The sequence below is a fragment of the Hypanus sabinus genome, chromosome 1 (assembly GCF_030144855.1).
Source record: "Hypanus sabinus isolate sHypSab1 chromosome 1, sHypSab1.hap1, whole genome shotgun sequence".
NCBI classification, from domain to species: Eukaryota; Metazoa; Chordata; class Chondrichthyes; order Myliobatiformes; family Dasyatidae; genus Hypanus; species Hypanus sabinus.
The window spans coordinates 163,103,756-163,131,149 of NC_082706.1; the positions used below are offsets into that span (position 1 = coordinate 163,103,756).

Sequence of the window (27,394 nt, forward strand, 5' to 3'; positions counted from 1 at the left end):
ATATATTTAAGGCAAAGTTTGAGAGATTCTTAATTGGTCAAGGCATGAAAGGATACAGAGAGAAGGCAGGAGATTGGAGTTAAGAGGTAAATTGGATCAACCATGATGAAATGGCAGAGTAGACTCGATGGACCAAATGTTCTTACTGTCTTATAACATGTGGTTAACATGCATATCCTTCCATTGCAAAAATAAAACATCTATCTGACAGATTGATTTTTAAAGCTTATCAATCAGCAGCCTTTCCAAATTGAGTGTTAAGTATTTTGATGGTTCTGAGAAAAAAATGAGATATTATTCTATTCAGCTACAGTAGTATGAGGTTGGCAGCAAATATATTTATATTTTTATTCTTTTCAAAATATAGATAAACATAGTTGCAGTGTTAATCCAAATAGAAGGTCACCATTTCAAGATTAGTTTTAACATTTTTTCCTCAAATATAAACAGGATTCATTCTATTTGAGTTCTTTTAAAATAAAGTCATACCTGTTTCATTAAATCCAATACTGCTAATACACAGATTAGATGATGTCAAATCACTGGAAAAATTTGTTTGATTGAATTCCTTTCTACGGGGAAAAAAAAGAATTAGAATAAAATTGGTAAATAAAAGTTGAATAAGAAACATAATTTTCTGATCGCTGTCTCCATCACTAGGGACAAAATGTCAACAGATATCTTTTCAAATCACTCCCTCCATGATTCCCATTTACATTCGTCTCTGACCTCTAATCTCCCTCCTGTTACTTATCCCCGCAAGCCACTGATGTGCTACACCTACCCATTCACTCCTCCCTCACCTCCATTCAGGGCTCCAAACAATTTTTCCAGGTGAGGCAACATTTCACATATGAATCTGTGCAGCCTCCTCTATGTTGGTGAGACTCGACGTAGCCTGAGGGACTACTTTGTTAAGCATCTCAGCTCCATCCACAAAAAGTGCAATTTCCCAGCGACCAATCATTTTAACCCTTATTCCAATTTTTGCTCTGACATATTGGTTCATGGCCTCCTCTTCTACCTCAATGAGGCCACACACAAGGTGGAGGAACAAAACTTCATATTCTGTCCAGGTAGCCTCCAACTTGATAGCATGACATCAATTTCTCCAAATTCTAGTAATTTTTTCTCCTTTTCCCTTCATTCCCTTCACCTTCTCCCTTCACCTTCATTCCCCACTCTGGCCTCTTACCTCTTATCATTTCCTGCCTCATACCTCCCCTTGGTACCTCTCCTCCTTCCACTTTTCCCATGATCCACTCTCCTCTCCTATGAGATTCCTTTTTCCCCCAGCCCATTACCTTTTCCATGTATCATTTCCCAGTTCCTTGCTTAACGTCCCCCTTTCCCCACCCATCTGGCTTCATCTATCTCCTTCTAGCTTGTCCTTTCCCCCCACCTTCTCAAAGAAGTACAATACAGAAACATGCCCTTCGGCCTACCTAGTCTAATTAGAAAGTACTTAAACTGCCTACTCACATCAACCCGTTCTGGGACCATAGCCCTACTATCTATGTACCTATCCAAATTTTGCTTAGACATTGAAATCAACCTTGCATGCATGACTTGTACCGGCAGCACATTCCACACTCTCACAACCTCTGAATAAAGAAGTTTCCCCTCCTGTTCCCTTTCATCTTTAACCAATGACCTCAAATTGCAATGACCTTAGTGGAAAAAAGCCATCCTCTCCATACCCCTCATAAATTTGTGAATCTGTATTAAATCTCCTCTCAATCTTCTACATTCTAAGGAATAGTCTTAAGTTAAATAACATATTACTTTCTGGCCAGAAGCCTAGCATCAGAACTGGGACAGGATCAAGCTCTATGTCAAATTCACCTGTCATTCAACCATTCATGCACACCCATGAAAACAGCTAAACGAAGCATTACACCGGGGCAAAAGGGCACAACACAGTATCAACACTCCGACACAGCTCAAACCACATATAAGATAGCAATAAAATACAGAACCACAAAGATATTACAAGTCCCTGAGCCCATGAATGTTGCAGCAGTCTGCAGTCGAATACAATATAGCTTGTCTTCTGCCAACTGAACTCTGGGGGCAGGACTGACTCCAGTTTGGACGCTGCGCCACACCACCTCCGACACTCCAGCAGACAACCCAACTCCGATACCTTCTTCTGAGCGGCTGCAAACAGGCGACATCACAGCTTGAGGCCTGGACCCTGCAACGACCGAGGTTACGCATGACGGCGCTCCACCACCATCCACCCCGCTATTCGCCAATAAACCAACGACTTAAACTTGCAGCATTCTATACCATCAATGTCCAACAGGATCTTGCAATCTTACTGTTGGACTGCACACTGCCGTTGTGCACCAACACCTCCCTGTCGCAAGCAGCATCATGGTCAAGTCCAACTTCTTCGGTTTCCCTGACACAACTTACTGATTGGGTAGACGTGCAGTACTTTAAGTTCCTAATGTCCACCAGGTTCCTTGCAATCAAAAAATATGTGTGAAGAAAAAAAGACAACAATACTTTTAGTTGACCCCCGTAAAAGCTGGCGCATCCAAGCGTGCCACCAAAGTTAAAAATAAAATGGTTTGCATTGTAGAAAAGATGGAGAGGGAAGGAATGGACAAGTCTGTAAAAACTTGAATGGTGCAAACAGTAGTGGTGTCAGCTGATAAAGGGCAGCACAGCTACCTGAAGAATCTGCAAACAAGATGTGAGAAAATATCTAAAGTACAAGAAATAAATACCGGAAATGTGGAATACAAGATTGGAATGAAATTCATTTACTTGATGGAAAAGTGAAATTCACGGCCAAGTCTTGAAAGCCATAACGTGCTAAGGTAGAGTGCTGCTCCTTGAGCTTGCCTTTGTTTTTGAAATTTGTTGAAACAATGAAGGAGGCCAAAAGATGGAGAGAATTAGAAAGACAGGCAAGTGCATACACTTGGTCATGATCCATATCATATGCTGTGTCATGGTTCCATTTCATTTGCAAATCCCTGTTCTTCGGCAACTATTCTTTCTTCATTGAACCAGTGAGGAAAAATGTCAGAATTACATTCAGTTGTAGGAGGTCCAACAAACATATTAATTGAAAATAGATTCCATTACTATCCAATCCTTAAAGACACTTTATAAAAAAAAATTAAAACAGATCACATTTTTGCCCCAGTACATGCATTATACTCATAGTTACCAAAGCACAAATATTAATTTTGAACTATTATTTTAATATAATTTTTAACATATATTGCTTATTTAGTATCAGTAAATTCTGAAATTCAGAAAATAAAAATAGAAATTTCAACTTGAAAGTAGGTGATAAATCAGTATTGTGTGAGGGATCTCAAAGCAAAAACGCTTTGGTTCTAAACTAATCAAATATAATCAAACCTCACCTTTGTGAAATCCCACTCAACTTTTCAGAAGATTGACTTTTTCCTTGGGATTCTGACTGTAGAGATTCTGTAAACTATCAGAAATTGCAAAATTAAAATCATATATCAATAAAAAAACAGTCAATAAAGAGAATACAGTGGACTTCAGTTAATTGATCCATGGTTAATTGGGACAGCCAGTTATTTGGGATAATCCTTACAAAAACAATTAGAGAAAATTCACGTAATTATCTTCATTTATTCGGGACACTTTACTGCTTAATTAGGACAGGAGACTGTTGCCAGTTTCTAACTAGGATCAGTCACATGAACTTGTGTGGCCATTAGATACTACACAACAAAAATTGTTTTGCTCACTGCGGTTTCAAGCACTCAGGCTTGGAAATACCAGAAATGGCCAGGAGTGAAAATGAAACTATTTCACTACTTCAACAAATTAGGTACCATGAAGAATTTGAAGGTGATTGCATCAATCATCTTAAATGATTCAATGAAAATTAAGATTTGGAGGATGCAATTATTGAATGCATTGTATGAAGGCAGTCCATTATCTGCACTAAGAGCCTGCACCAATTTTATTCATTTCAGTCAATCAAAAGAACACAGCAGAATGTTGGTGGTCCATCATTTCTGTCAACCTGTTCCACTCTTTCGGCCTCGGAAGTCAGGTTCCACTGGTATGAGTGGTCATCATAAACTGAAGACTTTCTTGATTGCAGTAGATAACCATGATATCTTCTCTACCTTATCATGCCTTTTGCTCTCCACAAAACGTTGCAGAACCGCTTTCTTGGCCATTGAATCTCACTATTGATCTATTAGTGTGTCCTAGTTCTGGTTGTTCTATTCAGTTATTACTTTTGGGTGATTTTTGAATTGGGGTGGCCCACAAATCTGAGCTCAACTGTACTGAAATATCCCTTCTGATCTTGCGTTTTATATTCTGCGTTTCCACTCATTTTTTGTTGCCTTTTGCATGATTCTTTTGGGGGGTGAGGGAGGTTTGATGTTTTTCTTTGATTAAGTTGGTTCCATTGTAGTTCTTTGCTTCATGATTGTCTGTGTGAAGACAAATTTCAGAGTTGTATGCCGCATACTTACTTTGATAATAAATGTACTTTGAATCCGCCCAGTACGCTGGAGCTGACTTCGCGTGCTAGGACAGGCATGTCCCTATTTCACTGGTTTATGAGGCCCACCAACCCTCACCTGCTTTAGCTCACCTGTTGAAGCAGCGTACTGGGCTGTTGCTACTCTTGCATGCAAACAGCTTTTTGGAACCAAAGGTGAGAACTGAATTTTCCCAGTAGGGACTATAGGTTAGTCACCAGCCCCAAATAAACATGACAATCCCCTTCACCAGGGCTGCTACTTCTCCCTGGATACCCCATACATGTCAGCATACACAGGTTGAATTCCTCCATTGATAACCATTAGGAACTAATACACAATTTTATAGTACTATAGTAGCATTGGTAGTGATCTAATTTGTTCTCCATTTCATTTAGACACGTAATTTGTTACTCAGTTAATTGATAGTTCATCTTTTTTTATAACTTTTTAACTATTTCTATTAAACCAGTTAATTGGGTGTAGCCCCTTAATTGGGCAAGATGTACTGGTCCTGCTATGTCCCAATTAACTAGAATCTACTGTATAATGACTTTATAAACAATGGACAACTTCATAATAATCACATCTGGTTATTAGTTTATTTGTAGCACACCATTTTAGCAAGTATTCTGAATATCTAGAAATAAAAGACATTGTTTCTAAGGATGAGAAGAATCACATATTTCATTTCTACCTTGTGGTTCAATTTGCAATGTAGTTGGGCAGCAAATTCATCCAAAATAATTCAAGAGAAATGGAAAGAAATTAGCTTACCTCAGCTGAGATAGTCAGGATGTTGAAACAGGTTTTGAAAACAACTCCTGGAAATACAAGTGAGAGGCACAGCAAACGATCCCCACACGATGGCAATATTCAATAAATGACAACACAATTCGATCGTGGCCTCAAATCCATTCATCTGCCTATCACCCATAATCCTAAATGCCTTTATAATATAATAAACCACTTACTGAACTTTTAATATATTTGATGATTCTCTCCTCAGATCACTAAGCAAATTTATTCCAAAGATTCATACTGTCAACAAACAAAATTCATTTATATTTCTGTTCTAAACAGGCAATTATTTTTTCTAAAACAAATCTTCAGAAGTACAGCAAAGAACCAGACCCAACTAGTCCTTGCTGAAACCATTTAAACTGTTTACATCCAACAACCTGCACCAGGACCACAACTCTCCATATCCTTACTTCACAGATACCTATCCAAACTTCACTAAAGCATTGAAGTTCAGTTTGCATGGACTACTTGTGCTGGCAAGTAGTCCATGTGAGCTAAACTCCATTCCACACTCTCACTACCCATTAAGTGACGACATTCCCCTCATGTTCCCCTTAAACTTCTCTCCTTTTGTCCTTAAGCCATGACCTCTGGTTGTAGTCATGACCTCAGTAGAAAAAGCATGCTTGCATTTACCCCATCTATACCCCTTATAATTTTGTAAAGTGGTATCAAATCCCCTCTCAATCTTGTAAGTTGTAAAGAACACAGTCCTAACCTGTTCAATCTTTCCTAATAAATTCAGGTCCTTCAGACCTAGCAAAATCCTTGTAAATTTTCTCCGTACTCTTTCAACCTTGTTTACATCTTTCCTGTAGGTAGGTGACCAAAACTGCACACAATACTCCAAATTAGCGAGTATTGTCTTATACAACTTCAACATAACATCTCATCTCCTGTACTCAGTACTTTGATTTACGAAGGCCAATGTGCCAAAAGCTTTCTTTACGACCCTATCTACCTCTGATGCCCCATTCAGCAAATTATGTACCTGCATTCTCAGCTCACTTTGTTCTACTACACCACTCAATGCCCTACCATTCACAGCGTTATTGAAGTGCAAAAGTTCACACTTGTCTGCATTAAATTCCATTTGCTATTTTGCATCTGATGCAGATCCCTCTGCAAGTCACAATAGCCTTGCCCAATCTTGGTATCATCTGAAAATTTACTGATCCAGTTCACCACATTATCATCCAGATAACTGATACACAATCAATGACAAACAACAAAGGACCCAGCACCAATCCCTGAGCACACCAGCCACAGACCTCCAGTCAGAGAGCAACCCTCTACAACCACTCTCTGATTTTTGTCACAAAGCCAATGTTTAATCCAATTTACTACCTCATCCTGAATGCCGAGTGACTGAAACTTCTCAGCTAGCCTCTGATGTGGGACCTTATTAAAAGCCCATATGGACAATATCATTTGCCTTACCTTCATCTACTTTCCTGGTAACTTGCTAGAAAGACTCTATAAGATTGATTAGACATGACCTACCACACACAAAGCCATTCAGACTATCTTTAATCAGTCCAAGTCTATCCAAATACTTATATATCCAGTCACTTAGAATACCTTCCAATAACTTTCCCCACAACTGATGTGAGACTCACCTGCCTATAATTTCTTGGTTTTTGTTTATAGACTTTTTTAAAGAGTGGAACAACATTGGTTAACCTCCAATCCTCTGGTATCTCTGTTAGGATCCCGGCAATTTCTGCACTTGCCTCCCATGGGGTCCAAGGGAACACCTTGTCAGGCTCTGGGAATTTAACCACCCAGATTTACCTCAGGGTAGCAAACACCTCCTCCTGTAATCTTTACAGGGTCCATGAAGTTCATGCCACTTTGCCTCACTTCTATAGACTCTGTATTCATCTCCGGAGTAAATACAAATGCAAAGAATACATTGCAGAATTCCCCGCATCTGTTTTGGCTCCGCACACATTATCATTCTGGCCTTCCAGAGGACCAATTTTGTGCCTAGCAATCCTTTTGCTCTTAACATATCTGTAGAATCCCTTAGCTTGAGCAACCTCATGTCTTCTTTTAGCCTTCCTGATTTCATTCTTAAGTGTTCTCTTGCATTTCTTGTACTCCAAAAGTAACTCATTTGTTCCTACTTGCCTATACCTGCAATGCACCTTCATTTTCTCTTAACCAAGGCCTCAATATCTCTTGAAAACCAAGGCTCCCTACACTCTTCTTTACCTTTTATTCTGACAGCTCTCAAAATTTTGTTTTTGAAGGCCTCCCACTTTCCAAGTACAACTTTGCCTGAAAACAGCAGGTCCCAATCCACACAGGCCAAATCATTTCTGATGTCAAAAAAATTGCCCTTTCTCTAATTAAGAATCTCAACCCAGGGACCAGACCCATCTCTTTGCATATTTACTTTGAAACTAATGGTATTGTGGACGCAAAGTGTTCCCCTACACAAACTTCTGTTACCTGCCCTGTCTCATTTCCTAACAGCAGATCCAGCATTGCATGCTCTCTCATTGGGACTTCTATGTACTGAAGAAGGAAAATTTTCTGAACATACCTGACAAACTCCATCCCATCTAGTCCTTTTACAGTATGAGATTCCCAGTCAATATGTGTAAAGTTAAAATCACCTACTATAACAAAGTTGTTTCTTGCAACAATCTGCGACCTCTTTACAAAATTGTTCCTCTAAATCCCTAGGACTGTTGGGTGGTCTGTAACAAAGCCTTATTATTTTTCAGTTCCACCCATAATGCTTCACTGGTTGAGTTCTCCAGTCTGTCCTGATAAAGCACTGTCATGACATTTTTCCTGACTAGTAATGCCACCCTCCTCCTTTAATCCCTCCTGCTCTGTTGGGTCTAAAACAAAGGAACCCTGGAAAAATGAGCTGCCTGTCCTGCGCCTCCTGCAACCAAGTCGCACTAATGGCAACAACATCATAATTCTAGGTGTTGATCTGTGCTCTGAGTTCATCTGTCTTTCCTACTATTACTTCTTTCATTAGAATAGATGCAGCACAGGACACTAGTTTCACCATGCTCAACCTTTTGATTCCTGACTTTGTCTGAGGTCTTACCAACATCTGCCTCCGCAACTCTCCAGCAACTGTTCTTGCATTTTGGTTTCCATCCCCTTGCATCTCCAGTTTAAACCCCATTAACAAACCATCCTTCTAGGATATTAGACTTCCTCCAGTTCAGGTGCAAACTGTTCCTTCTGTACATGTCCCACCTTCCCTGGAAGAGAGCCCAATGATTCAAACATCTTAAGCCCTCCCTCCTACACCAACTCCATAGCCATGAATTAAACTTATCATCTTTCTAGTTCTGGCCTCACTAGCAAACCTGAGATCGCAACCCTGGAGTTCCTGCCCTTTAACTTTGCACCTAACTCCTTGAACTTCCTCTACAGAAGCTCGTAACTCATCCTAGCCATGTCATTTGTACCTACACGGACTATGATTTCTGGCTCTTCACCCTCCCACTGAAGAATACTGAGGACTTGATCTGAGTTGTCTCAGGCACTGGCACCCAGCAGGCAATGTACCAACCAGGAATCTTGTTCTCACCCACACAGCCTCCTGTCCATTTCCCTAATTAACAAATCCGCTATCACCACAGCATGCCTCTTTCACCCCTTCCCTTCTGAGTCACAGAGCCAGACTCAGTGCCAGAGACCTGACCACTGTGACTTTCCTCTTGTTAGGTCAACCATCCCCACATCCCAAACAGTATATAAAGTGATGTACCTTTTGTTGAGGGTGATGGCTACAATCATACTCTTCACTGGCTCATTAACTCCTTTCCCTTCCTGACTGTTTCCCAGTTCTCTGTGTCTACCTCTTTATATATCCTATTTATCACCCCATAAGCCTCCTGAAGAATAGGAATCCTGCAGTTCTATTTTCCCAGGTAGGTGAAATCCTCTTAGCTTCTACCATATTGAAGCTGTTCAAAACCACTTATTCCTCTAAACTCGAGTGTAAAGGTGAATCACTCAACTTTTCCTTTTAAGACAATTTCTTCATCTCAAGAGTGATCCTATTTAAATTGCCTCTAAATTAAGTACATTCCTCCTATAGAAATCAAAACTCTTCTCTGAGCACAAGGGATGATCACACCAAACACATCTTTTAATGCAGCAAGACTGCCCTGCTTCAGCATTTGATCAATCTAAAATGAAAGGCCAATTTTCCATCTAGCCTCCTCAATACTTCTTATATGCCAGTTAACTTTTTGTTTTAGGGTATCCAGATTCTTCTTTAAAGCATTCTGAAGACTCTTCCTATTTAAATAATAGTTTGTTTTATTATTTTTCCCTCACATTAAGACATTCACATTCACTTAACTGTCAAATATATCTTTACAGTCTATGTCCCTCCGATAATTTGCTTTCCCAGATGTGACCTGATCAAAGAAATAATTTGCATGACATTACAAAAATAATCTATGTTTCTCCAAATCATACCTGTCTGAACCAAACTTCAGTCTTTTCTTCCAAATCGTGGATATGGCGAATCACTTTACAAACAAATGGTAATGAAGTTTTGAGCCAGTCAGAGTTATGACGTTTAAAGGACCGGAGTTGCCATGGATCTTCATCATTCTCTTGATGTGAGAAAAATAATCAAAGCTAATGGTCATTATGAAAGATTTTTTTTTCTCAACTCTCCAAATTAATGAGCATTACCTGATGTGTGGACCCAAACTTTAACCCTATCAGCTATACTGTATGTTTGCCTTTTACTTCCTATTTATCAAAACAGGGGTTAGTAGGAACAAAAGAATTACAATAAATAGTGGACACAGTAGGTCCTTCTGTAAAAGATGCACAGAGGCAGTGATTAATTAAGATGCTGTAAAAAGATTGAAGGTGAACCAGGCACAAAGAAAATCCTGATGAAGGATCTCAGCCTGTTACATCAACTGTTGACTCTTTTCCATAGATGCTGCCTGCCAGCTGAATTCCTCTAGCATTTTGTGTGTATGACAAAGAAAATACTTCTATTTATGAAGTAGACCAAAGCTAAAAACATTAATTTAATATAGGCAAATATGAAAATTAAGCAATTCAAGAAGAATTTCTTTACCCTGAGAAATATGAGAATACGGAACAAGTTTCATTGCAGAGTCATATTAAAGGGAAAGCTATATGACAAGATGGAGAAGCAGAGAAAGAGATTTATACTGCAAGTTCCATAATTAAAGTTAGGCAGGAGGTGAACAGTACCTTATGAACTGCTTTTGATCAAATAGACTGTCTGTACTGTAAGTGGTATTGTACTATATAACTAGACCTCTTCATGAAAAATTACTAGTGAATATGAAGGTATTTGTACACCTTATATGCTTTTGATGTTTTGACAACCATCTCTTCCTTTCATCCACTTAAGGTTTGCACTCAGCTGTTGAGATGAACATGTAGAGGTCAAGGGAGGGTGGTGGATTCATGCTGGGATAGAAGAGGACCAACCAATTCAGTTATGCAGCATAACACTCTAAATACTTAATATAATTCAGATAGCACTGTGTGACTCAGTATCATATAAATACCAAGCCTTATAAAATGTCTGTGGATTCAAATTAAAATTAAAAGAAATTGATCAGGCATTCAGAAAAAAACCTTGAAATTAATAGTAGGTCACCAATAAAATGCATAAATAATTTGCACATATGATCACAGGTTTAATTGAATCAACATTTCAAAATATTCTACAGTAGTATTCTCTTCTTTTCTGCAGTATTCTCAGTGCTTTACCTCTTCCTCTTGACTATAACTATGGAAATTATGGTCAACTTAGCTGAGGGTCAGACATGACTCTTTAGCCATTGGATCAGACCAAGGATGACTAAACAGACAGCAAACAAAATCTGCTCAATGCTTCGCTCCTCACACCAATACAAAATAGTGGTGCATATAAGAGCAACATACTGCTATGCACAATGTAATCTTGTACATGTGACAAGATGAAGTAGAATTAGTGATTTCCTTGTTGGCCCATGATTATTTCCAGTAAATTAAGTTTTAACAATCTTGCCTTATAGTGAGTTGCTTTCACTTTTAAGGGAGATAAGGAAAAGTTGAAGAGTATAATAGCAAGGATATTACAAGGGATTTTTGGAACTCCTCCACTGACTGGATCATGACCAATCACGTCATGGAGACCTATCACATCAAGTTTTGTCAAAGTGTTGGGGTCTCCCAATGACCAAGGACTAGGAGATTGCAATAAAATGCATGCAACCTTGAGCTTAATTTATTAGTGGAGAGTCAAATAAATTTATTTGAGCATTCTTTTTGTTAAAAACCAAATAAAGTTTTTTAGTTAAGAATTCAATAAAGCCACTTAAATTGCTGATTTATTTGATCTTTTAGTTCAGGATTAAATATAGTCACTCAACCAGACTACTTGTGTAGAAGCATCTTTCATTGCTGACTCAAGTGGAATTAAAAGAAACCTGAACTTTGTTCTGAGAACACAAGATCCTTGTTGAAAACTTCTGCCCCCGGACTACTCAGTAGGTGCTAAACAGTACAGAACTGAACAGGTGTCTAAAATTATGTAATTTTTACAACCTAGCAATAATACACACCTAGATTTTGGCAACAACTGAGGAGTAGGAGATGGGGGAACAAGAGATGGAGCTGAAGCAAGAGGTAAAAACGGGAGTGTCTTGATTGTGTTCAATTCTGGTCACCTCATTATAGGAAGGATGTGGAAGCTATGGAGAGGGTGCAGAGGAGATTTACCAGGATGTTGCCTGGATTGGAGAACAAGTCACATGAAGCAAGGTTAGCAGAGCTGGGACTCTTCTCTTTGGAGGGTAGAATAATGAGAGGGGACTTGATAGAGGTCAACAAGATTATGAGAGGCATAAATAGGGTGGATAGTCAGTACCTGTTTCCCAGGGCAACAATAGCAAACACCAGAGGGCATATGTACAAAATTAAGGGAGGTAAGTTTAGGGGAGACATCAGGGGTAAGTTTTTTTACACAGAGGGTTGTGAGTGCCTGGAATGACTTGCCAGGGATGGTGGTGGAGGCCAAAACATTAGGGGTATTTAAGAGCCTCTTGGACAGGCACATGGATGAAAGAAAAATGGAAGGTTATGGGGTAGTGTGGGTTCAGTACTTTTTTTTAAGGATTATATGGGTCGGCACAACATGGAGGGCTGAAGGGCCTGTACTGTGCTATAGTGTTCTATGGTTCTATCCTTTCAATGAAGAGAATATTGAATAAATTAAAAAAGCTCCCCGTCAGCAAACCATAATGCTGTTTGACATTGCACAAGCTCCGAAGCACCAATATGATTGGAAGAGCTCTCCGTTGGTTGGTGTCAACCATGGATGTTGTGTCCCAGCTGCCTACGTCAATATATAACACAGGGACCACACTATGATTAATCTTCGGTAATATTATATAAACACTGCTTAAGCCTGCAATGAGAAATGTAAAATCACAAAAAGAAAAGACCTGACATCAATATTTAGAGAACTTTTAACTTCTCTAATCTATACCCCATAAACTAAGGTTCATAGAGACACAATGCAAAAACACAAAATTTAAAAAAAACTCTCCGTTGTCTTTTCTTGGTCATATAATGGGCAGGTCCATCCATTTCTCTGACAATGATCCAAAGCAAAACCAGCACAGGTTTTGACCATTGGGTCAAGAAACAATCATGACAACTCTCATAAAAGAATGTCTCATATTTAAATAGAAGAGTGACTGTCAGTTACTAAATCAACAGATTTCCTTTGAAAGAAAGCACTTTGTAGCTTTTTCCAGAGTTACTGGAGATCTTAAGCCTTCTTTCAGGATCATCACAAAGGAGCCAACATACTCTGTACGATCTCTGGATGGAACAAGTCAGATGGGTTCAGATTTGGAGAAGGACCCTAAGAGTTAGTCTTACAGGTGTGGAGCATTATCAGTGGGAAATGCATGGAAAAAATGATAAAAAAAAACAATGCACAAAAAAGAACTAAGTAAGTGAACTGTACACAACAGCTGGCATGGAATTTGAGCCTCATACTTGCAGATATCCAGAACCCAGGACACAAGAGTACGGACTCAGTAGCCAATTTATTAGGTAAACCTCTTTATTACACATATCTAATCAGCTAATCATGTGGCAGCAAATCAATGCATAAACGTTTGCAGACATGGTCAAGAGGTTCAGTTCTTATTCAGATAAATCATCAGAAAGGGGAAGAAATGTGATCTAAGGATCTTAGTCTGTGGAATGATAGTTGGTGCAAGACAGGCGGTTTGAGTATCTTAGAAACTGCTGATCTCCTGGGATTTTTACACAACAGTCTCTAGAGTTTACAGAGAATGGTGCAAAAAACCAAAAACAAAATCCAGTGAGCGGCAGTTTTGTGGTTGATGAGAACAGCTCACTGGTTCAAGCTGAGAGAAAGTGACAGTAACTCAAATAATCACGGTTACAACAGTGGTGTGCAGAACAGCATCTCTGTATGCACAATATGTCGAATCTTCAAGTGGATGAGCTACAGCAGCAGAAGACCATGAACATACATTAAGTGTCCACTTTATTAGGTACAGGAGGTACCTAATAAATTGGCCAGAGAGTGTATATGAATCAGTGTAATCAAGTCTTTATACGTGGATAAATGATGTTTTTGAAAATATATTTTGGCAGAATTATATTGGAATAAGCAATGAACATAATAGTTGGACGAAACTGACTTCAGTAATTTGGTTAAAACATTAGACAATGTCCAGGGCCAAACCAGTTCTTGACCCAAGCATCCTTTGTGATGCTCAGGGGAGTTAATAATTCATATAATATGCAGAAAAGAATGAGCCAACCTCTAAATCTGATTATGCCAATCCTTTCCTTTCTGGTTTTCTACCTTGTAAAATTGGTTACTTAAAATTCTGTTCAGATCTTAATCTGCACAAATTCATGTACTCACTTGTCCTGAAGAGAGAGGGTGAAGAACCAGATGTGGCCAACATTGTACTTCACAGGTGGGAAGAGGGATAATGTCCTTGAAGCAGATTTCAAGAAGCTACAAGTTAAACAAAACATGTCTCAATATAGTATTACTTCCAATACCACATAAAGAGAAGAATGGACAAGTGAATGTGCAGCTGGGCAAATGGTACAAGGGGGTCAGATTTAGATTTCTGAAATTTGGGACAATTTCTGGAGCAGGTGGGATTTTTACTAATTAAGTTACACTTCATCAGGAGTGAACTGAGCACTATTTCAAAAATCCACAAATGTTACATGCTTAATTCCATTTACCCTTACTTTATGGCTGTGACTACAAATCCTCAACCCTTCCACTGATGAGAACTGCCTCATATTATTCACTCTGTGCAGCTCTGTCCAACTCTCTCATCAATAGATGCCCGTGCAGTTCTCCAGTGTTCACGCAGTGCTGCTCTCTGGTGCTTGCTCAGTGGAAGTACAAGCTGGACAAGGCTATATTATTATGTGTTTCTTCTTTGTGACTGTTTTTCTGAAATCATAAGCATGTGTGCTACTTGTGCAGTGTACTGTTGGTAATGCATTTTGCACCTTGGCCCTGGAGTAACACTGTCTCTTTTGGCTATATTCATGTATGGTTTAATGATAATTAAACTTGAAACTTTATAGACTACTGTCAAATTGCTCCTTACCTTTCTCTGCAGAAAATAGTTCCTGTTTCCCTCATTTATCCTTGTAACTGTAGTCTCCTATCCCAGTGACTACTCTAATGGATTTTTGGACCTCTTTCTAATCTCTCCACATCTTTTCTCTTGTACATTACCCAGACTGGAAAAACATTGCTTCAAATGAAGACAGATTATTATTTTTAAACACATTCAGTACATCCTCAATGCATTTATAATCTGTACCTCTCTCCGTTAATAAAGATCAAAATTGTGCATGTCTTATTAACTATTGTCTCATCTTGCCCTTCCACTTTCAATGATTAGTAATATACACCTGGACCAGATCTACTTTCATCTGAAAAGATGGAGCCTGATTTGAAAGAGTCAGCATGGTTTTACATCCTTGCGTGAGCACGGCTTGTTTTGGTGTCATGCAACTCTATGTATGACACTGTAATTCTTTTGGTGAAAATACTCCCAGAATGCTGTTAGATAGGAAACTCCAGCACTAAAGAAATAATGATATACTTTAGAGTTAGAACGTTGCAGAACATAGTGATACTGTTCCAATATATGTGGTTCCCTGTATATCTTAGTGATAGAGGTTGATTGCTAGGGAGATCATGTTGGACCAGTTCTTGGCATGTAATTGCATTGCAACTCGTTCACAGTACACAGTGAAGCGATACAGCGTAACAGATAAGGGCAGTAGAAGATTATTTACCTGCTCTGTTCTCATATCTCTTAACTTTTTAGGTGCGGTGGTGAAGGGAAGAATATTTAGGGTGAGGGACAAAGTGCCAACCAAATAGCCTGCTTTGACTTGGACGGTGCCATGTTTCTCTAGTATTGGTGTAACTACACTCATCCCAGCAAATGGAGAATGGACCATCATATTGTTGTCTTAGGCTTTGAAAGACAGTAGAAATAGTTTGGATTCCTCTGAAGAGTCATAGCAACAGTGTAACGGGATCTCAATATTCATGTAGCTGATAATGTTGAGTTTCTGGTCTTCCCTCATGACACTGGCAAGGAACTCAAAATGAAAACATCACCAAATATCAGGGGTAAGCTATTAGACTAGATCTTGATGGAGATTCACCTATATGTGGAACTGTTGTTTGTCACTTATCAGCCCAGGTCTTCATATTCTTTAGATCAGGATGCATGTAACCATAGACCATTTCATTTGTTAGGAAAGAAATTGACCATTGTGAAATCATCAGCAACCCCTTCAGATCTGATCTTATGATGATCACTGATGAAGCAGAAAAGAGGGTTCAGCATAAGGCACTGCTCTAGTGATCCATTGGAGCTAGAATGATTCACTTGAAACAAATATTTATCATATTTATTTCTGTAAGGCAAAACTCCAAATATTGGAGCTTTTTCCCCTTGATGTCAATTGCCATTTTTTGACTCAGAGTTCTTGAAGACAAAAACTGGCTTCACAACAATATAATGTTATATAAATGAATGTTATGTTTCTCATTTTTTCAAAACATTGAAACAAGTTATCTACCTTTTTGTTGAGCACGTAGTCCACTGTCAGATTGACTTAAAAATTCTATCTTTGCCATTCTGTTCAAATGTGAATTTGATTCCTATACAAAAATAACATGTATTTGTGTAAAAAAAATCATTGTACTGAAGTTAAAGATCTGATCTGTATATTAACATTTGAACAATGACAAGATGTTGAGAAGGAAGCTATTAACTCCATTGTAAAGCAATCCAATAATCCCAATCTTCCCCATGGACACTAGGAATACTATCTGTTAAAAATACTTATCCAAGTATCTCAGACATTTTTATTGAATTTGCTTCCAACTAAAATACTGTGAAAAAGTCTTGGCACGTAGATATAACTAGAATGTACTATAGCAATTTTATGTATTGTACTGTACCGCTACTCATGCAGAGAAAAAAAAAATCATGACATATGTGAGTAATGATAAATCTTTTTCTTTATGGGTCTATTGTGGACTCTGAGTGAAAAAGGGGCAGGGAGAGGTGAAACATGGTTGGGAAAAGAGGGAGAGAGAGGGGAGGGAACAGAAAGCACTAGAGAGACATTCTCTAATGATCAATCACACAATTGTTTGTAATCAAATGACCCTGTCGGGTGTCTCAGGGCTGGATGTGTCTGCACCCACACCATCTTCCCCGCCCCAGGTACTCCTGCTCGTCCACCTATATCACACCCCTCCGGCAGTGTTCCACCCTTACCATTCCCAACATCCACCAGATTTACAAACTCACTCGCCATTCCAATTGACAAATACAGTGCAAAAGTCCTAGCTAGGTATATGTGCCTAAGACTTTGGCACAGTACTGTATCTTTCATTCAGAATACATCAATTCATTGGGGAAAAAGTGCTCTATTTACTAACCACTGGAAAGTTTATCCATTTTTTGCCTCCAGCAAAACTATTTATGATTTTGAGTAATGTCAACAAAATTTTAAGCTTCTCTGACCTAATATTATTTACAGAACTCAAAATCAGAATCAGGTTTATTATTGCTGTATTATATGATGTGAAATTTGTTTTGCAGCTACAGCAAGACATAAAATCGCTAGAAATTACAAACTAAATAAATAGTACACAAAAAACAATGGAAAAAGACTGGACTTCAATTTGACTTACATTAACTCCTCAATAGCTTAAGACATTTAAACTCAAAACATTGTACAATATATTACAACAGGTATGCTCAGTGCAACACATGCAAAATGCCAGAGGAACTCATCAGCCAGGCAACATCTACGGAAAAGAGTAAACAGCTGATGCTTTGGGCCGAGACCCTTCACCAGAACCGGAAAGGAAACAGAGATGTCAGAGTAAGAAAGAGGGGGTAGGGGAGGAAGAAGTACAAGGCGGCAGGTGATAGGTGAAACTAGGAGAAGAAGAGGTGTTGACATAAAGAGCCAGGAAGTTGATTGGTAAAAGAGATAAAGAGCTAGATGAGGAAAGATCCCTGTGGAAAATGGGAGGAGCGAAAGGTATGCTTGGTGGTGGGTTCACACCGAAGATGGTGTAAGTTATAGAGAACTATGTGCTGGACACACAGGCCAGTGGAGTGGTAGTCCGTCCTGGTTATCCTTGTAAGCAGAACAAGTGCCAGAGCTGCCCCTACACCTCCTCCCTCACAACCATTTGGGGTCCTAAACAGTCCTTCCAGGTGAGGTGACACATTCACCTGCAAGTCTTTTGGAGTTATCTGTTGTATCCAATGCTTCCAGTGCAGCCTCCTAGTGAGACCCAACGTAGACTGCAGACAGCTTCGCTGCACACCTTCGCTCCATCTGCTGCAAAAAGTGGATTCTCCCGCTGGCAACCTATTTCAGTTCTACTTTCCATTGCCATTCCAACATGTCAGTCCATGGCCTGCTCTACTACCACAATGAGGCCACACTCAAGTTGGAGGAGCAATACCTCATATTCCATCTGAGAAGCCTCCAACCTGATGGCATGAACATCGATTTCTCAAACTTCTGGTAGTTACCCCCACCTCCTCCATTCCTCATTCTTATTTCCCCCTCTCACCTTATCTCCTTAACTACCTCTCTCTGGTGCTCCTTCCCCTTCCCATCTTCCATGGTCTTCTGACCTCTCCTATCAGATTCCCCCTTCTCCAGCCCTTTATCTCTTTCACCAATCAACCTCCCAGGTCTTTGCTTCACCCCTCCCCCTCTCCCGGTTTCACCCTTCACCTGCCACCTTGTATATAAATCAGCTGATTTCCTGACAGATATTCTTTCAGAAATGGTATCATCATTGTACATCCTTTTTTAAAACCTTCTCCAAATATTCTCTTTCCTGATTATGTAGATGAACTCAAAACATCTTGAACACTAATACAACATCTCCATTGACCCTGGCACTGGCCTGTCTCCAGTGACTCTGACGCCATGGCCCTTGAGGATTCAAAGTGACAATGGCACCTTGAATCTAGACTTTATGAACACATTAAATAAACAATATAATCTCTGTGCAAACAGCAGAAGGGGGATAGAAGCTGTCTCTTCACGTGTCCTTTCAAGCACCAGCTGCCTCATCTGTAGCAAAATCTAAGGTTCATCAGTCACCTCAGAACCCACAAAACTGAAATGGAAGAAAGTCATCCTCAATCCTGTGGAACTACCCAAGTATTAAACTGTAAGCACGTTGTTTTCATCAATCATAAAGTTACTAATTAATTCTGTAAGTGAAAAGAACCCTCCTTGCCTAATGATAGTGACGGGAAAATTATTTCTCCGTATAGTATAAAGGAAAAACTAGATAACAAAGCAAGGAACAGAATGATATTTTGAACAAATTAAATACAAGTTTGTACGTGGAGGTTTCTATGAAACACAACATTGACCTGATAGCTCTATTGTGTTGTATCTGCGGTGCTGAATCTAAGCAATAATCAGAGAAATTTTATCCGCTCTATGCTTAATATATATAATCTCTTGGGGGCGGGGAGCAAAGCGTAATTATATAAATATATTCCTTCTAATTTCTCTGATACTCACAACGCACTTCCCGAGGCCGTACCCCACAATCAGAGCAGCAACTGCTGAGTGTTAGTGTTTCGCTCCGGAACCGTCCCCAGTTACCAAGCAGCACCTGTAACCACGGCAACAGCGCATCCAACACCTGCACACTGCTCCTACCACCGGCGCCGAAACTATTAAACATTTCCAGCAAAGTTACAGCCTTCCGTGCGTGAAAATGATCCATTTCCCGAAAACAAAATCTTTGCAATATATATATATAAAAAAACAAAATCATTCCGCTGCGGACGTTATGTCTCGTTGGAATATCGCGAGATGTGAGAAAGGGAAGCGAGGTGAGGAATGGCTGAATCAGCGGCGCCAGGGATGCCGGGTATTGTATTGTTTTGGGCTGAGGGGAGGAGGGGATGGAAGAGCTGTCAGCTGGAGGGTGCAGGCGGGGGAGCTGTCTACTGTATGTTGTTTGCTAGTGTAGTCCTTTGCTGGTTGTCTATCCCGTTTTCCATTCATCCCCAAAATAAACAATTATATATTCTGAGTGAAAAAGGAAAAAAAGAATGAAAGACAAAAGGAAAAAGAAGGACCGCACTTGGGCTGAGGCGGCCCGTTTGGTATGCCTTTTTTTTTCTTCTTTTTATTTTTAATCAAATCCAGGTCAGGTCAGAGCCCAACGGATACAGCAACTGCTGTTGTCTGCCTAGGGCTTTGTTTACTGAGTATGCATCAACGAAACTGAGCTCTTGTTTCGTAAAGTTTCCTTAAGGTGATGCAGAGTCTCTGACTAATTTTAAGATATCTTCCTAGATCACAGTGATATAATAGGAGTTCGTATTGTGAAACAAAATCGCATACAATAAATTATTTGTCCTCTCAAAAGCTTGCACCGTTTCCACTTGATTAAAGTGTTAATCGACATACAATTTAGCTAGTAAGGACAGATTTTCCTGAAACAAAGATAATGTGTAAAAGCAAATATTGTGCATGATACAAATGTCCTCCTAGCATAGTGCCACACAAAAACACACATTTTCTACTATCACTTGATGCTGCCTCACTACCATGTTTACATCTCAGTAACTAAGGAACGGAGCAGTGGGAATAAAGTTCAAAACTCAGTTTGATAAAGATAGAAACAAATTTAATTTAATTCATCAGATATTCAGCCACTAATTAATTTGGATTCCCCTGTAATTTGGTAACTACCTTGCCTTTCAGCACAGAGATGATATGCCATAAAATGGTAGTCTAATTTTGAAATATTATAAAGAATGTTAAATTATGAAGATTAGCATTACAAGAGAAGTCCCGATTGGGAAGGAAACACCCAATATGGGTAGATTAGAGAAAGTCTTCTCAGCCTCTGACTGCCTTCTGTCTGATCAACCACTACTCTATAGCCAAAACAGAAAAAAATACGATTAACAAACCCCAGCTGCACCTTTTTTGTAAGTTATTTTACAAACAAAACTGTAGTTGTTTTCTATATTTGTTGTATATATGTCCTTTCTTTCCCCTCTCGCTGTTGCAGATATAGTAATATTTGTAAAATGATTGGATTTGTAAAGAAGACTGATGCAGCAAAGTAACGTTTCATGTTCTGCAACTTTAGGGTCTGCTTTTATATTTGGTAATATCCAAGTAAAGCTCTGTAATTAACATGCAATATTTTTTGAGACAGAATGTAGCAAATCAACAAATTTTAATTTACAGATAAAATGTGAAAGCTTGAAGGGTGGCAGACTCTTTCCGAGATGATGTGGATGACTCCCTTGATTTAGAATGCATTGCACAAATCACTTTATATATTGCTTGAGGAACAGCTCCAGTGGAATGGAACTTGATATGTTTATTTGCATTTATACGAATCTTCAAATTAGGAGTTTAAAGGTGATTTGTAAGAATTTACTTGGAATTCCTTTACTAAACGTTAAAAATGACTTTGGTGCTATAGAAAAAATATTGAGACTGGGAGGAGAGCATGTGAGACCATAGTGAATGATATATGAGCAAGCTCCATAGATTGAGAATTACACTGGCAACAAAGGGAGACCCTTCACAGAAAAGGGACAATGGAAGAAAGAGGTCAAGGTTTTCATTCTTTTCAGGTTTTTTTTAAATTTGAAATTCAAATGTGTTAAACACATCATTTGGGGTGTAAATTATATTTTCTTTTGCTGTCAAATGGCTGCAAACTCAAAAGGCTTTTCTGTGCATTTCTGAGTCTTCCCACTCACATGTGTGAATGCATTACAGTCACGAAACAACTGTGGGCTCAATTGGAGCTGATCAAATAAGTGTTCCAAAGGAGTATCCCATGGAAAATTAACTATTGTTTTCATTGGTGTGATAATTTAAGATCCACAAAATCTTAATTGTTTTACAGTTTCATAGGCTAAAAGATCTGTTATTTTTGTTGTTCAGCATCTGGCCTGCTTGTAATTTAAGTGTATTTTCCTTTCTCATTATTGATAGTCAAAGTATATATAGTATGTCAATATATGGCCTGTATACTCCAGTAAGGTTTTGTAATGTGTTCAAATAATGCAAATATGCTGTGACTTTAGAAGAAAGGTCTGTTTAATTTTATTTGTGGGATATTTGTTAGTGATATTACATTAATGTCCAACTTTGGCTTTAAAAATGATGAGACAATGGTGAGATAATGCTAAGTATTTTGTAGTGTGTTGGACAAAGACATTATAGAATTTGATGTAGAAGTGTTGAAGAGCTGGTAATATATTTTCGAATTGTGGTATGTGACTTGGAAGGGATATTGTAAGCCTTGGTATTCCCAGATTTTCTCTGGGAGTTTTGGTATCATAATAGTAGATTGCTGTTGCTGTAAAAAAATCCTTTGAGTTACAGTGCATTTTGATGGAGTGAAAATATTTAAGATGATTTGATAATCCAGTCAAGTTAGCTGCATTGTCCTGCAAGCTTCACTGAGTCTTACAGTGCAGAAATAGGCACTTTGCCCATTGTCTATGTTGATCCTCAAGTACCCATTTATGCTCATTCCATTTACCAGTTCTTGATCTGTTTTTTTTTAATAATGTCTTGGCAACTCAGTGACTCACTAGATATTTAAATGTCATGAGAGTCTCTACCTCCACAACTGAGGTCATGTATTCCAAATTCCAACTACCCTTTGGGTGATTTTTGTTTTTCCTCTCAGATCCACTCTGAACATCTTACCACATGCCCTAAATCATTTGGACACCTCTGCCAAGAGGAAAAGTTCTACTATCTACCTGACCTGGGGCTTTCATAATTCTATGTAGCTGTCACAGGCATAAACAACCTTTCACCCTCCTATTACAAGACAATTATAGATCCTTGGATCTCATTGGGCTCCAGCCTTTTCGACCAGTCTCATGTGTGACCTCTGCAAACACATTATGGAAGTTTGTGTAGGTTGTATTCTTATCAGTGCAGTATTTCAAATCTCTTTTAAATGTACAATCAAATTTGTTAGACAGAATCTCCCACTGATAAACCTAAATCTTTCATTATTCCCTGCTCTTCCAAGTGTTCCAACCACAGATGTTTGATGTACTGGCATATAAATATTATAGAACTTTATCATCCCTCTCCTTGAAAGTTTCAACTCCAGTAACCTCATCCTTAGGGAACACAAATGAACAGTGCTCATTTAAGATTTTACCCACATCTTCTGATTCCACGTACAGTTTTCCATGTTGGTCCCTAATGGGCATTATTCTTTGCCTGCTGACTCTCATGTTATACTTACATAATGCTTTAGTATTTTCCTTCATCTTTTCTGCCAGTAATATTTCATATACCATTTTGTCCTGCTAATTTCTTTTTCATTTACTCACATATTCTCTAGGACATCTTTTTCAGTTCTTCACGCCTGTTGTGTGTTTCCTTTATTGCTCTATCCAGCCCACAGTATCCCATAATATCCCAGGTTCTACAAACTTGATTTTCTTTTCATTCATAAGAAATATTTTGGCTCTGAGTATTTAGCTTTTAAATGACTCCAACTGAGACTTTATTTTTGGTAGTTGCACTCTGCCTACTTATGATACTGAATTTGCCATCCTACCACCCCGGCATGTTAAATTCCAACCAGTATCTAACCTTTTCTGTAAGTCTCTTGAAATTGAGTTATGGTTGTCATTTGCCTGACTACTATCTCCAAGAGAGAACCCAGTAATAGCCTTTCTCCAGTAGGTCTATCTATGTACTTGCTCAAATTGCTCTCCTGGATATATTTTAAAAAAATACACCCCTCTAAACCTTTCAAAGTAATATGATCCCAGTTAATACAGAGGAATTTTTTTAAAACTACCTCTCTAACTCTATTACTTGTTATACCTATATGATTTTCCTGCACATATGTTTTTATCTCCTTTTGATTGTTAGGAGCATGCAATATGCCCCAGAAATGGGATCAAATAGGGTTCCACCCATTGGCTTCATTGGATGAGCCATCTTGGGTAACTTCTTTCATTATTCTGTACTGGAGTCCTTATTCAATGATGCAGTGCTATCTCATTTTGATTCTCCAAACCCTTGAAGGTTCCCATATCCAAAATTGTTGAGTTACCAGTCCTATCTTCCTTTCAACCTCTCTGTAACAGCATCAATGTTGTAATCCCATGTTCTGATAAATGCTCCAAATCTATCTACCTTATTAGTCAGACTCCATGCATTAAAGTAGATGCAGTTTTGCCTTGCTTTCCTTCTGTGTGGTTATCATGCATGTGTCTCCTCTGCCACCTGGACTGGCATAGTTTTTGTACAGTCATTGTATCATACAGCGCAGAAATGGGTCCCTCAGCCAACCATGTTCCTGCTGATCATAGCATTTATCAGTATTTGTCCCACTTACCCCCATTTGGTCCATCGACTTGTGTGACTTGGTAATTCAATAACATAGTACAGAACAGGAACACACCCTTTGGCCCATTATGGTGTGCCAAACTAATTATTAATTAAATAGTCAACTAAATTAATCCCTTTGCCTACACAATGTCCACGCCCTTCCATTTTCCTCATATTCATGTGCCTATCTAAACGCCTCTTAAAAGTTCCTAATGTATCTTCCTCTACCACCACCCCAGGCAGCGCATTCCAGCTACTCACCACTCTGTACATAAAATAACTTGCCCCTCAAATCTCCTTTGAAATTACCCCTTCTCACTTTAAATACATGCCCTCTTGTGTTAGGCATTTCAACTCTGGGAAAAAGAAACTGTCTTTCTACTCTATCTATGCCTCTCATAATCTTATAAACCTCTATCACATCTCCCGTCAGCCTCCACTGCTCCAGGGAAAACAACCTCTTGTTATGGCACATGCACTCAAAACTAGCCGACATCCTGGTAAACCCATTTGCACCATTTCCAACCCTCGACATTCCTCTCATAATGGGGCGTCCAAAACAGTTTGAATGCTCCATTTGTAGTCTAACTAGTTTTATAAAGGTGCAACATAACTTCCTGACTTTTCAGTTCAATGTTTGGTCTAATAAAGCAAGTATGTCTTATGTTTCTTAACCACTTATCAACCTGTATAGCCACTTTCAGTGAGCAATAAACTTGGATCCCCAAGATCCCTTCACTCATCTACACTGTTAAGGGTCTTAACAGTGCTTTGTGTCTTTACATTTGACCTACCAAGGTGCACCACCACACTTGCCTGGGTTAAACTCCATCTGCCATTTTTCAGCCCATATGTACAACTGATCTATATCTGCTGTATTCTTTGCCAGTCTTTTGTGCTATGCACACCACCACCAATCTTCATACCATCTGCAAATTTATGAGCCCACCCATCTACATTTTCATCCAGGTCATTGTTGTATATCATAAACAGTGAAGATTCCAGTACTGATCCCTTCAGAACACCACTAGTCGTAGACCAGCAATAAGTCCCTTTGACCACTACCCCCTGCCTTCTATAAGTAAGCTAGTTCTGAATCCAGATAGCCAATTCACTATTCATCTCTTGCATTTCAATCTTCTGGATGAGCCTCCCATGAGGGACCTTGTCAGACACATTACTACAGTAACCACAGCTTTACCTTCATCGATCACCCTCATCACCTCGTCAAAAAATTCTATCAAGTTAGTAAGACAAATATGATATTGGCTCCTCATAATTAGGCTATGGTTTTCCAAATGCTCATAAATCCTATCCCTAAAAATTATCTCCTGTAGTTTCCTTGCCGTTAAGGTGTGACTGTCAGGTAAACAGTTTCTGGGATTATCCCTGGTTCCGTTCTTGATTAATGCAACATTAGCTACTTGCCAATCCTCTGGGATCTAGCCTATGGTTAGCGAAGATGCGAAGATACAAAGATATTGGGCAAAACCCCAGCAATCTTTTCTCTTGCATCTCTCAATAACCTTAGTTGTATGCCATCAGGCCTTGGGGACTTATCCACCTCAATGCTATTTAAGAGACCCAACACTACCTTCTCCTTTACTTTGAAATGCTTGAGCATATTGATACACTTGGCACTGATCTCCATATCCTCCATGTGCATCTCTGGTAAATGCTAATGTAAAGTACTCGCTAAGAACCTCATCCACATCCTCCACATTGAAGCAAATTCCCACCTCCCTTTATCCTTGAGTAATCCAACCATCTCCTTAGTTATCCTCTTGCTGCTGATGAATGTATAGAATGCCTTGGGATTCTCTTTAATCCTAATTGCCAAAAATGTTTCATGGTCCCTCCTGGCTTTCTTATTTCCCTTCCCGAGTTCTTTCCTGGTGAAGGGAGTTCATGTGTGTTTACATGCTGCTTAAATGTTGTCAGAAATATGACTCCATCACCACTTCAGGAGACAAATTTCTGATTCTTGCCACTCTCTGTGTGGCAAGCCCTTCAAACTTCAAAGCCCTTCTAAACTTCCTAGCTCTCATCTTATACACATTTTCTCTTGTTTTAGTTATACTTACCAGGGAGAAAATATTTCCACTTTGTCTATTTCCTTCATACTTTTGTATAGATTTGTCAGGTGACCCCTTAACATTCCTCAGTAAAGCGAAACCAGATCCGATGTATCCAGCTTCTTTTCACTGAAGACGTGCTTCAATCCAGGCAACGTCCTGGTGAATCTCCACTGTACATTTCCAATACAATTACATCCTTTCTACAGTGTGGCAACTGGAGCTGCATATAACGTCCAGCTCTAACCAATGTTTTACAGTGCATTACTCCTCTGAAATGTATGGTATGGCTGTTGAAGGCAAACAATTCAAATGCCTTTTTCACTACTCTATTTATCTCTGTCATTTTAGAACCTATGGACTTGTACCTCAAGTTTATTCTGTTCATCAACACTGCCTAGGACTCTGTTTACTGTACATCCCCTACCCTTGTTTGACTTTCCAAAATGCAGCACTTTTCAGAATGAAATCCCATCTGCCATCTTTTTAGCTCATCAATATCACGCTGTGGCATCTGACCATCCACTTTGCTATTGTGATATTCTGATATTTTTGATCCAAGGTTCTTTCAGAAGTCAAGAAAGAGGCATAAAACTGTTTGCTTCACTATCATTTTATTAAGCACTAATAGGAAAAAAAAATAGAAATGGGGAATAGCAATAGAAAAACTTGAGATGGTGGGCAAAATTTTCAGCCCATCTTGTACCATAGAAAAATTCAGATTCAGATTCAATTTGTAGATAAGAACTAGCCAATCAATGGCCTTTATTCAAATAATGCAATACCTAAGAGCCTTCCTGAATAATACAAAGAACTATAACCACTAGGGGGCCCAATGAACAATTACATGTATGCTGTGACCATGAGAAGACAGACTGAACAATTCTATGTATATAGATAATTATAAGCAGGCATAAAAATAGATAAACTGCAAAGAAAATAACAATTACATAGTCTAACCCAAAGTTCTCCCCTTTGATTCTGAATCACACATTTAGAATTATTACAGTACATCTGAAAATAAAGAGGCAG

The 27,394-nt window shown here is 38.9% G+C and overlaps 1 protein-coding gene across 18 annotated transcripts in view; it reads right to left on the reverse strand.

Annotated features, from left to right (window-relative positions):
• The window catches only part of LOC132399618 (coiled-coil domain-containing protein 178), a 310,549-nt gene extending 290,990 nt beyond the window's left edge, over positions 1-19,559 (reverse strand). For 16 of the 18 annotated variants that reach the window (XR_009514032.1, XR_009514029.1, XR_009514031.1 and 13 more), the window contains exons 1-6: positions 19,455-19,559; positions 16,455-16,536; positions 14,245-14,340; positions 9,768-9,907; positions 3,390-3,463; positions 490-572 (exon numbers count right to left, since the gene is read on the reverse strand). Coding sequence is in view for 14 of the 18 variants with exons in the window: in XM_059980243.1 (XP_059836226.1) it covers positions 490-572; positions 3,390-3,463; positions 9,768-9,907; positions 14,245-14,287 (340 nt within the window). In the remaining 4 variants the exon portion in view is untranslated. Of the gene's footprint in view, positions 1-489; positions 573-3,389; positions 3,464-5,276; positions 9,908-14,244; positions 14,341-16,454; positions 16,537-19,454 lie in introns of those variants that run through there. The other 2 variants (XM_059980277.1, XM_059980267.1) reach the window with 2 other exon arrangements.
• Positions 19,560-27,394: the final 7,835 nt, after the last annotated feature.